Here is a 14,284-nt window from a genome sequence, read left to right on the forward strand (position 1 = left end):
TGGGGGGCCAGGGGCAAACTGCCCCTTTTACCACCCCCTGGCAGCCGCGTGGCCAGGCCCAGCCATCAGGGGACACACACAGTGAGCAGCCAGGGCCAGTGGACACCACCCAGGGCTGCTGAGGTCAGGGCCCTGCCATCGGGGAGGACACACCCTGGCTGAGCCAGGAGCTGGAAGGAGTTTCACACTCCTTAGGGAGGAAACAGGCCTAACCTTGGGTGAGTGCCACTCCCACACACCGCCTCACTGTACCCCATGGCACTGCTGGGGCAGGACTGGCCCGGGCTACGGGGTAGCTGGCAGGCAAGCAGACGTGGATATTATCACTCTGCATGGAACAGACTCAGGCCCAGGGCCATGGGGTGGTGCTGAAATGCAGCAGTACTCAGTCCTGGGAAAAGTGGAGACACCCCGTCATCTCTCAGCACTCCCATCCCTTATTTCTGAGGTGGGTGGCTGCCCCGCAGCAGCAATCATAGCTAGAGAGAGCCCACAAGTGGGAAATCAGCCCGAGGCACATGCCCAGAAGGGCCTGCTGGGTCTAGGAGATGCTTTCTCCTCTCTTCCCTGTTCACACCTTGGGCCAGGCAGCCTTGTGTGGCAGACCACCTGCTTCTTTTTAATTTACAGTAGATCTCTAGCTCATCAGTGAGAGATCCCTGCCGGAAAGCAGGCAACCCAGGTGGGCCGTGTAACAAAATGTGCCCTTTCTACCCACACACAGGGTATGGAATTAGGGGGCAGTGCCTTTTAAGCCAGCAGGTAAGGAAGTTCCCCACAGAACCACCCTCCTCTTCCCAGCCAGACAGAGATGCTTGTATTACTTGCCCCTGAAAGTTTCTTCTTTTTTAGGTTACAGACAAAACTAAGAGGCCCGTATTTGGAAAAGATACAAGAGCCAGTTCTCCCTTGGCAGAGGGCTGGGGAGGCTTTGAAAACATCAGTCATATGCTTCTGGTGTAGGTTTGAGAGATTTATTAATTAAAAAAAACACTGCACATAAATGCACAGGCAGGATGTTAGAGTATGGCTTGTGCAGACAGCTTGGGACATTTCCAATCAGCGAGATACACGGGTTAGTGTCCCATAAGGAGCAGGACTCCATGGCCAAGGGAGAGGGACTGGCTGGGCAGACAGGCATTATCTACACGTACCAAGTGGGATTTCTCAGGGGCAGCGACTGGGCAGGGTGCACTAAGCAGAGGGGCAGTGCCAACCTTCACCCTGCCCCAGATGGCTCACAGGAGTCAGGAAAAGCCCAAGCTGCCCTGTGCTGACCATTCCATCCATTTCAAAGGGAAACATAAGCTTGGTCACTTGGGCCACAGCCTCCGCCCAAAGCAGGACGCAGGTGGGGAGGAGAGAGAGGGACTCTTGGAACTCAGGGCAGAGCCGTACGGACCCCAAAGGCCTCTGTGGACAAACACTGCAAAACATACAAAGGCCAGCTGTGCATGAAGACCTCTTTCTCAGGGCTGGCCCAGTGCAAACTGCATCCTGAACAACCCAGGGGTGAGAATCCCCCCATCCAGGCTCTGCACCCTCCCTGGTGCCATGGAGTCAAAAGCAAGGAGAACAGAACAGTTACTGTACAGAGCGGCTGCTGCCTCAGTGGAGAAGGTCCCTCGGCTCTCAGTCATCCTAAGGGAAAAGCCAAGAGAGCCAGTCAGTGCGAAAGACAATCCTAGCTGGGCTCAGAACCCAGGAGCTATGCTGGGTCTCCAGGAGAGGGGAGGCCACTGAGGGATGGGCTCAGCGAGCCAGGGGAGGAGGGAAAGGCAAGAGCAGTGTGGGTTTGGCTGGTGGCGCAGCGCCCACTGCTGGCCTCATCACAGACTCGAGGAGGAAGCTGTGCAGCCACGGATCTGGAGCGTCCAAGAAGCAGCATGGGATAACAGGCTGAAGAAACAGACGTGGAAAAGCCGCAAACACAACAAAGTACGAGTCAGGAATCGAGACAGGGGCTCCTTGGAGCAGGGGCAGTCCCACTTTGTACAGGAATAAGCACAGCATTGGCTGTAAAGGACAGAAGCCATCTCCCAGAATGCAGGTGTCCACATGTCAAGATGGTCTGAGATGCAGCCCCATGCTCTGCGTGTCCATAGGCCTCGGACTGCCAGAAGCTGGGAATAGATGACAGGGTTGGATCACTATTGGCCTGTTCTGTTCACTCCCCCTGACGCACCTTGTACTGGCCACTGTCAGAGACAGGACACTGAGCCACTTGGCCCAATGCTCTGACCCAGCCTGGCCACTGGTCCCCACTTCTTGCAATCCAAGCAGCAGCTGTTGAAGCTCTGCTGCAGGGACTAGGGCCAGGACAGCCCCACGGCTAGCTATTTTTTCTGCACGGGACGGAGGGAGCTCAGGGACAGCTGGTACATCCTGCTGTCTGTCCCCAGAGCAGACTGCAGAGGATGGGCACTGCCAGCACGTGTGTGCGCCCTGGAGGAGGGAGCCTGAGTCAGGCAGCCTGGGACAGGGACAGAATACACAGCTCCTGCAGGCAAGGGGACTGGCTGTCTCCCAGGGGATGGAGCCTTTCACACTGAGATCTCCCACTCAGACAACTGATCAGCGGCCTCTAAGATGAGCTGGTGTACTCAATACGGCCCTAGCAGATCTGTGCTCTCAGGAGAGCTGCCCACCCCTCTCTCCTCTCCAGGGCACGGCAAGGCATGCTGCTCTAGGGCAGCCCACCATGCTGGTACTTGGCCATAGAGGAGTCAGCCCCCAAGACTGCAATCCCAGCCTCTCCAACCTGAGCAGCTGGACCTTGCTCAGAGAGGAACTTTCCAGATGATTAATCCCGTCCTGTGATCCTGCTTCCCCACTTCAACAGGAACGGGAGAAAGTATTTCCACCTACCCATTCATCCTCCTCTGTGCCGTCCCCTTGCCCCCTGGGCTCGGGGGCTGGCCCTCCTTGAGGTCTGTTAGCCATGATGTTGTCTGTCCAGGAAGCCCCAGCCTGTCCATCGCCAACAAAGTTGCACTTGGTCACTGTCCCTGCATGCAGCTTGGCTAGAGAGACTGAAAGGGAGAAAGGAGCTACGTGGAGCAGAAGCAGGGGTGAGGGGGCAGGGGGTGCTGGAGGAAGCAGTTTCCCAGCTGGCATGTGGAAGTTGATTGCGCTGTCTCTGGGTGACGCCGGCAGAGAAGAAACAGCAAGGCAGGAGCAGCAGAAATCCTCGTTCCTGGGTAAGCTGGGGAACGCCTAGGACACGTGCTACACCTGCTCCAGCTCCCTGGGGATCTGGGATAAGGCCTCAGAACACCCAAAGGGCGACAAGCCCAACACCACGCACAGGGCCACAGAGCCTCAATCCCTGTCAATACCAGTAACTAACAGGCAGGAGGCAGCTGGAGGATGGTGCCCCAAAGCCAAGAGCAATGACCCAGTGCCACTATGGGGAGCAGGTGCACAAAGAGCCCAGCCTGGGAGGAGGGGGTCACTCACATATGAAGGGGCTGTCACCCTGGGTTTTCAGACGGATCTCTGTCCCCAGCTCCAGCTCCATGTTCTCCATCTCCATCTCCAGCAGCCAGAAGGCCACAGCCTGGCTGGGGGTGTGGGGCTCTGTCAAACTCAGCAGCTCCGGCTTATTCACCAGCCCCTTCAGCGCCTCGGGGGACAGCCTGTCTGTCTCGCCTTTGGCTTCCACTTCTGCCACATGCAAAGCAAATGCCAGCGTACGTGAAACGCCCAGCACTTGGAGACTGAACTCCTCTCAGCGCAAGGGAAGGGATGGATCCCAGCTGGGGAGCTGTGCACGGGATGCCCAGGAGTCCCGGGCTGGGGGAGGGGGCTCTGATTCTGGTCACTGGTCCCGAGGATCCTGACACCAAGCTCCCTGGTTCACATGTGCCTTAAAGTGCCAAAACATCTGTAACACAGAGCCCCTCCAGCCTGGCTCTACAGCCCACGATGAGTAAAGGACTTTCCCCAATGGGAGAGATCAGGGTCGGACAGGACTCAAAGCCAGTGGTATTTCACGCCTCCAAGGGGCTAAAGAGAGCCGCACGCCCTCCCCCCAGCCCAGTTCAAAGGTGAACGCTGGCCTCCACTTCCAGTTGAGGGGAAACCAGCAGGGGGCATGGGCAAGATGGCAACCACTGGGCAGGAGATTGAGCACAAGTCCCCGACCCCAGGTACAAGCCTTCCCCCTCCCCCGGGGTGAGAGAATGGAAAGGTGGAGCCAGCCTCCTGCGGCTGAGCTGAATGTGCCCAAGATGGATTCTGCGCTACTGCTGGGGAGAGGTTTCAGAGTAACAGCCGTGTTAGTCTGTATTCGCAAAAAGAAAAGGAGGACTTGTGGCACCTTAGAGACTAACCAATTTATTTGAGCATGAGCTTTCGTGAGTCTAATGCATCCGATGAAGTGAGCTGTAGCTCACGAAAGCTCATGCTCAAATAAATTGGTTAGTCTCTAAGGTGCCACAAGTCCTCCTTTTCTTGTTTCTGGGGAGAGCAGGGCAGGACGGAGCCGCAGGAGGGCTCCTCCCAGTACCTACTGAAGGAGGACATGAGGAAGCCGGTGTTCACCTTCCTGGTGTCACTGAAATTTGGCTCTCTCTCATTTCCCTTGGCATCAAACCTGCGGCGATGGACCTGGCCAGGCCTGATGTGCAGCACGCAGTATCGCCCCTGCAGCAGGGAGGAACCGGAGATGCTCACAGCCAGACAGCAGGTCACCAGCTCCCTGTCCCCCTGCTCCAGCCCACAACCGGCAGACTGCCAGCCAGTCACAGGGAGATGACAGCCAGAGTAATGGCATTCCCTACCCCACCTGCTGCAAGGGGGCGAACCTGGGACAGCACCAGTGCTTACAAACAGTAACAGGACATAGACCGGCAAAGCCGCCACTACCCAGCCACACTCCAGGCTGCAAGTCAGCTGCAGAAACCTACACCCCCAGGGCCCAGCCTCCAGAGCCCCACACAGCAGCTGGGACCTGCTCACTGCAGCACAAGTCCACCCTGGGATAGGCCATTCCCAGGGAGCATCTATTCAAGGGAGGCAGTCAGCACAATGTTCTGGAAGACAGCGAGGTGCCAGCCCCTCTCTGAGGAGGCACCCCACCCACGACGGGCACCTGCATCAGCAAGAAAAGCACCTTCCCACTCTGCACCAGGTGCTCCGCTGGACTGCCAAACATCTGAAGCAGGAACCCTAACCCTAGTGCCTGAGGGCAGGCATCAGTAAAAGCAGGAGATGCGCAGAAAGAGGGACAGACAGACCCCTATGCACTGCATGGCCAGCAGCACTATCACATACAGTGGATACGGCCCAGGAGATCTGCCAGCGACTCCCTGCGTGGCCACAGGAGAGTCAATGCCCATCGCTGTGCCTCAACTTCCCCAGCTGTGGAATGGCTATAAAGATCCTAACACATCTGTGGGGAGCGCTTTGAGAAATATGGAGAAAAATGCCAATGTGAAGTATCGTCATCAGTGGGAAGCCCTCCCACGACTGGCTCACGTGCCCCCTCTGTGCCCTGCTTGGGGGAAGTCTGCTGCTGCTGCCCTCTCTGTACCAAGCTCTAGACAGATTATGGTCATTTATCTCTGACTCCCCCCACCCCCGGCACCCATTGTGCGCCTCTTCCTCCCCAAGGGAAGCCCAGGACAAGGCACCTTGCTCACCTTCCTGCCATTAATATCCAAGATGAGGTGACGAGAGACATCAAGAAGCTCTCCCTCCAGAATCACACCGTTCCCACTGCAGACGGGAGGGGAAGGGAACAATCAGACACAGTGCGTGCCACCAGGACAGCCATCCAGTCCCATGTCCCCCGCTCAGGCTGTGGCCAGAGCCAGATGCCTCAGACAAAAACAAAACCGCCCCATCTGCAGGACAGATATTTCTCCTGAACTCAGCAGCTGGTCAACTCAAGCCTTGATGTTGGATAAGGACTGAGAGTGCCTGTGGCTTTTATCCCACTCGGTGTCACTACAGATGCTGTTCTTAGTCTTAGAAATAAAACTTAAAGATCCCTCTCAGCCTTACAAAGCTCCACTGAGCATTTGCCTCAACAGCACCCTGCAGCAGTGAGTTCCGCAGGTTACAGAGCATTTCATTTCATCCCAGGAAGGGCTGCCTTGGTCCTGCTCTACCTAGGATGGGACATATCAAGAGGATTTTCCAGAGAGCCATTTCCACCCCAGTCCTCGCGGCACAACCCTGTTCCAACCCCCGCCGGCCCGCACCGCTCAGCGCCAGCCCCAGAGCCCAGCGGGCGGCGGGTGCCGATTCCCAGCCTGCAGGGCTGCCCAGCGGCAGGGACCTTGCCCCCTGTCTCCCCAACAGCCCCGGCCCGCGAGGCCCGTGCCGGGCTCTGGGAGGCGCGGGGGGGGGGGGGCGGGGTTATGGGGACGCCGCGCAGCCCGGCCACCGCCCGCCCTTGCGCGCACGCGCAGCGAGCCCCGCCCCGCGCAGCCCCCCCCCCGCCCTTGCGCGCACGCGCAGCGAGCCCCGCCCCGCGCAGCCCCCCCCGCCCTTGCGCGCACGCGCAGCGAGCCCCGCCCCCGGCGCCCGTGGCGCCCCAGCCCGAAGCGGCGCGGGGGCTCCGTACCCCTGCAGGGCCGGCGGGTCCCAGCGCCCGGGCAGCCGCTCGCAGTGCACCGGCCGGCGCGCAGGCCCCGCTCCTCGCACGGGCGGCTCATGGCAGCGGCTCCGGCTCGGCGATGGGCGGGGCCTCATGCCATGGGCGGGGCTAGTGCGGGAGAGGCCAGGCGATGGGCGGGGCCTCAGAAGACGCGGCCGAGCGCTGGGCATGGGCGGGGCTACATGAGCGTCGGGGCGGAGCTGGAACAGGAGTTTCTAGGGGCGGGGCTTAGCGTGGGAGGGGCTATCGAGGGAGCGTCCCCATGGGGGCGGGGCTAGTACGGGACATGGGCGGGGCTGGAACAGGAGTCTCTGCGGGCGGGGCTGTCGAGGGAGAGACGACAGGAGGGGCGGGGCTCAATCCAGTGGGTGGGTTTTGGGGGGAGGATGTGGGGGTGGGGCTGGGGCAGGTTTGGGGGTCTGGGTAGGAGGAGGATAGCAGGGGTGGGCTTCGGGGGGTGGGACAGTGGGAGGATGTGGGGCAGGGGCAGGTTTGGGGGAAGGATGTGGGGCAGGGGCAGGTTTGGGGGGCTGGACGGGGCAGCATGTGGAGTAGGGGTGGGTTTGGGGGGAGGATGTGGAGCAGGGGCAGGTTTGGGGGAAGGATGTGGGGCAGGTTTGGGGGGCTGGCCGGGGGGAGGATGTGGAGTAGGGGTGGGTTTGCGGGGAGGAGCTGGGGCTGAGCTGGGTGTGGAGGGGGAGGTCAGGTTGGGGCAGGGGTTTGGGCGCTGAGCAGAGCTAAGAACATGAGAACGGCCAGACTGGGTCAGATCAAAGGTCCATCCAGCCCAGTGTCCTGTCTGCCGACAGTGGCCAATGCCAGGTGCCCAGAGGGAATGAACAGAACAGGGAATCATCAAGTGATCCATCCCCTGTCGCCCATTCCCGGCTTCTGGCAAACAGAGGCTAGGGACACCATCCCTGCCCATCCTGGCTAATAGCCATTGATGGACCTGTCCTCCATGAATTTATCTAGTTCTTTTTTGAACCCTGTTATAGTCTTGGCCTTCACAGCCTCCTCTGGCAAAGACTTCCCCAGGTTGACCGTGCGGTGTGTGAAAAACTAAGTTAGATCAGCAAACCCATTGACCCCAGGCTGGGGTGAGGAGTGGGAGGCCCAGAGCCCAGTCCGACCCCGGGGTGACTCTGCAGCCAGCCAGCCAGTGGGGAGACGGAGCCACTTTCTGTGCAGCATCCCCAACACGAGGGAGCCATTCCTCTAACGTAGCAGGGCCACGAGAGACACCCCAGCGAGCAGGGCCAAGGCTGGGCCTGAGCGGGAGTGATGCAGAGCTGGCCCCGCACAAGGGAGCCACCTGCTGACGAACACGGATCAGCCCCCAAACCATGGGGGACCCTCTTGGCAAAGTGGAGGAGTCTGTCGTTTCTTATGCTATGGCCTCAGAGGTAGAGTTTGTCCTGCCATTAAAGTCATTAACTGAACTGAGCAGGATGGGTGGGATGGCAGGTGGGGGCAGATCTGGGGCTGAGCCAGGATTCAAGGGGATCCCGCTGGGATCTCCTTTCCTGGGGGCATCATAGGCAAACCCCGCAGCGCGGTGAAGAAACACTGCCTATTCCCTACGTCCTATTGATCTGCGGGTACAGGCTCTGAGGGGAGCTGTCACGTTGTCATTAGCATAGCCATCCAACTCCATACACAAAGCAAAACATGGCTGCTCTGGGTACTGGCCCTTGTTACCCATTGTGAGGGGCCGGCTGTGTGGGGAGGGGAATTCCGCAAGGGCCATGCAGTTTCACAGCAGGGAGCAAGCACACAGGGCTGCTGCTCCAGAATTTGCACGAATTTGCAAAACTGAGTGTGGGCAGTGCAGGAGATCTGGAAATTCAGCCCTTCAGCTGCTCCTGCTGGATTAGTCCCACCCCGGCACCTGGGCAAGCAGCTGGGGCCTCAGCACTTCTGACAGTCCCAAAGGGGTAGCCATCTTCCCCCAAGGCCTGACCTCTTGAATAGCTTGGCACCCACAAAGCTCAGTGCTGGGCCCCCACATGCTGGGCCGCGCTTGGGGCACACACACAGGACTGCTGTGTGGCTAGGCACCAGCCTTTTCTCTTTAACGGCCTGGGTTCAAAGCTGGCTTTGGTCCCATATGAAATTAAGATCAGAGGAACTAGGGGTGGTCACTAAGCCATGTCTCTGGCAAGACAGAACATGGCCCCCACATAGAGAGTCGCATGGCCTACAGATGTACTGCCCTGTGCACCTCCTTGTCTGGCTCTTTACGGAGTCACTGCCAGGCCAGAATGCTGTGAGGTGAGATTCTGCTGCCAGGGCTCTCACTGACTGAGTCCCGTACGGCATGGCAATGGGACATTAGACCGTCGGGTCCAACCCTTCCTCCCCCTGGAGCCAGGAGTCCCAGAGCCTCCTTTGGGCCTGGCTCTGATAGTCTGCTTCTAGGGTTTGTGTTGGTAACTGGACAAGCTGCAGCCCTCAGCTTCTTCAAGGTGGTCCTTTTTAATCCTCCCTACCCCCCAGACCCCCCCGTCTGCAGGCAGGCAGGCTGCTCATTTCCTACCCCCCTTGGCTCGCTGGAAGTTTCTCTTTTGTCACGAGGTCTACTGGACTGATTTGCAATGCTACGGCAATAACTGTCCCCCCCCGGGGAGCAGAGCTGTGCACGGCATAGGTGGGGCTGGATCCATTATTTCTTAAAGGGGCCAATCACCCTCTGACTGAGCTACAGAAACTCCGGCAGCACTGCTGGATATTTCTCTGGTGTGTCATTAAAACAGCATCAAAGTTGATGCAATTATCCTGCTGGGCTCAGCAAAGCCCCAGCACTAGAGCAGCTGGAGGTGCTGCTGATCAGGAGTGAGGGTCAGGGACAGAACTAGGGCCAGCGGAGGGCATGACGGGAATGGCCGGGGGGCAGCCGGCAGGATGAACAGAGTTAGTTCAGCAGCTGCACAGTGGGGTGAGCTTTGCTATGGAAAGGCCCAGCTACCAGACTGCTCCAGTGATCATCTTGCAAAAATAAATATGTTGAATTAACAAAAAGACATGTCTTCTCTGTCCAGCGGCTTGGAGGGCGGTAATCGGCAAGGCAGTGCAGTGGCCCGCAGGGCTGCGGCAGTCAGGAAGTTTAGAAAGGCGGTGAACTTGAGTGCTGGGCCCAGCTGATAGCGTGGCTCTGACGCAGCCCCAGAGGTCTCTTCAGCACTGAGCTAGCCCCATGGCCCTGACAGTCTATATGAAGAGCTGCTAGGGTTTAAAGTAGGTTAGACCCTCTGAGGGGTCTGAACGAGGGTATGGTCAGGCCCATGCAGGATGAAGAGAGGGGAATTCCCCTTCCAGCCAGGGGATGCTCCATCATGTCTCGGTTCTCTGTGTCACTGAAACACACAGCCTGAGGCTGCAGAGCTACACGTGGCCTTTGTGTTGTCTGCAGATGTGCTGGGAGGTCCTCTCATTGCCTGACCTCCTGGGAGGCTGCGGGGGGGGAGTGCTGAGGATATGGCCCAGGTGCATCCTTCCCCAACTCTCCTGCAACTGGGAAGAAACAGACAAAGCAGCCAGAGGACGGAGAGGAGAAACACTGCCCCCCCCGCCACACACACACACAACCCCTCAGCAGTTAGGGCAGATATGTGCTGCGTGTGTCTGTAGCTGGGAAGCAGCCTGCCAGACTCACAGGTGATTATGGGGCAACGTTGGCATCATTCCGACGAGTCGTCGTGACTGCCGCAATGTGGTGACACAGTGCCGAGGTCATTCTGTGCCTTGGTCTCTTCACCTCTGCAAGGCTGCACGCCACCAGCCTATCCCTGCTTCCCGCAGGGTGCGTTCAGAATGAATAGGAGCCAGCAGACCCTGCAGGGGCTCTCCCCCCCCGACCCCCACCCCCGCTAAGCCCACCCCTCCCCCGCTGTCAAAGCCATTCCAGGAATAAATGGATGGTGGGCTGGGCAGGCCCCTGTGTGGGGGAGGGACCCATTGTCCATGGAGACTGGGATTCTGCTAACACAGAACAGCTCATTCTGGGCACCTCTTGTGTGAGGTTCCCCCAGGGCTCAGCTGGTGCTGTGAGGTTACAATGTGCGCTCATCAGAGGAGATGTTTGCAGAATTGCCCTCCAGCCTCCCCAGCTAGGCCCCTCCTGGGAACCGAATCCAGCTGTTGGACGCTCACCGAAAGCCCATAGCCAGCTCGAGGCACAGGCCACAGTGCTGGGTTTCAAGCAGAACTTGGAAACAACAGGAGAATTCACAAGACATGGGACGAGTGCTCAGTGACTTGCAGGTGCTGAGTCGCTGGCTTGTTTCAATTTCAGCATATTGTACGCTAATCACCCTGAGCAACTAGGCCTTCCTTAGTTACTGTTACATAGAGACTGGCCAAATTGTACAGTGCTGGCTGCAAAGGGAGTGAATAGAACCAGACAAATGACGGGTCCCCACCCCAAAGAAATTACACTGCAAAGGCCCAGCCAAGGCCAGTCCGGGACCACCTGGTGCAGGCTAGCCCAGCGAGCTCATCGGCCTGGGAACAGCAATCCCCATTCGAAATCACATTTCACAACCCAAACAGGACGCTTTTGTGATCCGAGTAAAAGGCGCAGGCCTGAAAGAGGCCAGCAGGGCGCCCCCAGCCCCCTCCTGTTTCCAGCAGGACAGGCGGGATTTTGCAGTAACGCTCTCACTTTTGCAGTAATCGATACGGCTCAGGGGCTCGCTGGAGGTGGCTTCACTCTGCAGACCCAGGGGGCTCAGCTGAACTGCAGCTCTGCTCCTTGTGACATCCCTCCGCCCGCTCGGATCTGGTCTGCACTGGGCATTTCCTGTACCAATGTCCGAGGGCTGCTAACACCAGGGCAGCTCTGGCCATGAGCACTAGAGGCGCCAGCTGTGTTATTACCACCATGCCAGTGAGGGTGAGGCTGTGCAGAGCCCTGAAGACAAGGACGCCGTGTTTAACCCTTACAAGGGGATTGGGGAGCCGAGGGAGGGGGTCATGGTCTGACATAAGGGCCGGGAAGGTGATGTCGGTACCTCCATTTTGGTCAGATGAAAGGGGAGTGAAATGGAAACCATGATACCGTCCCAAGAGACCAAAGAGAGCTGAGAGGGAGGGACGGCTCAGCCCGACTGTGCCCGGGGGTGGGGAGGGACGGCTCAGCCCGACTGTGCCCGGGGGTGGGGAGGGACGGCTCAGCCCGACTGTCCCTGGGAGGGCCTTAGACTTAACTGTGACCGGGAGGAAGGGGGGGAGGAACGGCTCAGCCAGACTGTGCCCAAGGGGGTGGGGGGGGGCTCAGCCTTGAATGTGCCCCGGGGGAGGGGGGGAGGAACGGCTCAGCCTGACTGTGCCCGGGAGGGGGGGGGGTGAATCAGCCAGATTGTTTAACCACTTTGATCTTCTCAAAGATACAAGGGTTTTAAAGATTGTAAGGCCAGAAGAGACCATTCGATTATCTAGTTGGGTGGCCTGTAGATCACAGGCCACAGAATAGCACCACTTACCCTTAGATTTAGGGCCCTGCCAATTTCACAGCCGTGAAACACGTGTCACGGACCGTGAAATAAGCCCCTCCCCGTGGCATCCGATCTCCGCGCCCCAGGGGGCTCTCGGTGGCGAGATCAGACTCGCCTCCAGAGGCAGGGCAGAGCGTACCACCCTCACTTCTGCGCTGCCGCAGCCCTGGAGCTGGGCGTGGGGCTCCCATTTTCCCAGGGGCCCCCAAATTGGCTGAGGCCCCTGGACACTGGCTGGGGCTAGCAGCGAGGAGCCCCCAGCTGGGGCGCTCCCAGCAGCATGAGGGAGATCAGACCCACCTCCAGGAACCTCCTGCTGCTGCAGGAAGCTCTGGGGCTGCTGCCCAGCCGCGGAGCTTCCTGCAGCTGGGGGAGGTACCCCCAGGTGGGTCTGATCTCCCCCGTAGAGGGGCCATGCAGGGGAAGAGCAAGTCCTGTCCCTCCCCAGTTGGCCGGGACTAGCAGCAAGGAGCCCCTGGCTGGGGTGCTCCCAGCAGCAGTGGGGAGATCAGACTCACCTCCACCTCCAGCAGCCTCCTCCAGCTGCAGGAAGCTCCATGGCTGCTGCCTTCAGTGCCCAGCTCTGAAGGCCTCACAGAAATGAGGGTGGCAATCCCACAACCCCTCTACAACAGCTTCCAATCCTCCCCAACCCCAGCCCCCACGATTCCCTTCTGGGTCGGGACGCCCATGGTTACAACACCCTGAAACTTCCCATGTAAACATCTGAAATGGACCAATTTTGAAACCCTCTGGTCATGAAATTAACCAAATTGGACGGTGAATTTACTGGGCCCTACTTACAACAAGCCCAGTAACTTGTTTGGCTAAAGCATCTTCCAGAAAGGCCTCTGGTGTTGGGAATCCACCACTTCTCGTGGTAGTTTGTTCCAGCTTTTCATCACCTTCACTCTTACAAATTTGTGCCTAATCTCTCCTTCGAATTTGTCTGGCTTTAGCTTCCACCCATTGGTGTTTATTACGTTCTTCCCTGGATTCAAGAGCCCATCCATTCCCTAGGAGAAACACCGGGTGCTGCTTAGACCCAAATCCAGTCGTTTCCCAATCATTTTGAGAAACTAAACAGATCAAGCTCCTCAAGTCACTCACTGTCAGGCACTTTCTCCAGCCCTCAAATCACCTTTCTGGCTCTCTCTGCACCTCCCCCCTTTAACATGTGGACACCAGAGCTGGACGCAGTGTTCCAGCATCAGTCTCACCAGTGCTGTGTATAGAGGTAAAATTACCTCCCTGCTCCTACTCACTGCTCCCCGCTGTGTCCCTCCAAGGATCCCGTGAGCCCTTTTCCCCATCGGATCGCAATGAGAGCTCAGGGTCAGGATGTGTCCACTAAGGCTATGTTCGCACTAGCACTTTTATTAGTAAAATTTGCTGGTCGAGGTGTGAAAAAAACACCCCCGACCAACATAAGTTTCACCGGTGTGGACAGCGCTATGTCCGTGGGGGACACTCTCCTGAAGACAGAGCTACTGCTGCTCGCTGGGGGCGGTTTCATTATGTCGATGGGAGAGCTCTCTGCCCCTGGCACAGAGCAGCTACACGGGAGGCCATACAGCAGCGGGGCTGCAATGGTACAGCTGTGCTGCTATAAGGTCTCTAGTGTAGACATAGCCCAAGAGGCCTAAATCCTTCTCAGGGTCACTGCTTTCCAGGTGACAGTCCTGTGACAGGGTGCTGAGTGAGAAGCACTTAATCAGCCCCTGCCACTCCAGCCCCGATCAAGGGGAATGGACTGGGGCTGGTTGGATAGAACTGGGTCTGCCTGGTAATGGGCAGCACCTGCCAGCCTCATTAGCCAGGGCTATAAAGGGTGGGAGAAAGCCAGAGGAAAAGGAAGGTGAAGGTGGGTGTCCCTCCTGTGAGAGGTGGGAGCCTTCTGGTCTGTTGCTGGCCAGGCCTGCACTTGGCAAATTTAGCTGCGAAACCTGTACGTAGGTGGAAAGTGGTGGTGAGAAAACAACAGTAAATAAAGAACACTGGTGTGGCATCAAGCTCAGGCGTTCCTGAGTGATTGGAGAGGGCAAGAGGGGCCGAAAGCATAGAGGCCCAGTGTGCGCCTCGCTACAAGGCCCCTCTAAGGGGCATGGCCTGCCTTCCTTATTCCTAGATGTCTGACCTCATATTTGGCTATATGAAAATGCGGTACGTTTGAATGGGTTCA

General features: G+C 58.3%; 1 protein-coding gene across 1 annotated transcript; it reads right to left on the reverse strand.

Annotated features, from left to right (window-relative positions):
• Positions 1–892: 892 nt before the first annotated feature.
• On the reverse strand, positions 893–6,665 carry ARPIN (actin related protein 2/3 complex inhibitor). The gene is given in 7 exon segments (XM_074964842.1): positions 893–2,123; positions 2,869–3,032; positions 3,460–3,666; positions 4,515–4,647; positions 5,646–5,721; positions 6,575–6,632; positions 6,635–6,665. Coding segments are annotated over 7 exon segments (963 nt in total). The 3' UTR covers positions 893–1,829.
• Positions 6,666–14,284: the final 7,619 nt, after the last annotated feature.

The sequence above is a fragment of the Natator depressus genome, chromosome 10 (genome assembly GCF_965152275.1).
Source record: "Natator depressus isolate rNatDep1 chromosome 10, rNatDep2.hap1, whole genome shotgun sequence".
Classification (NCBI taxonomy): Eukaryota; Metazoa; Chordata; order Testudines; family Cheloniidae; genus Natator; species Natator depressus.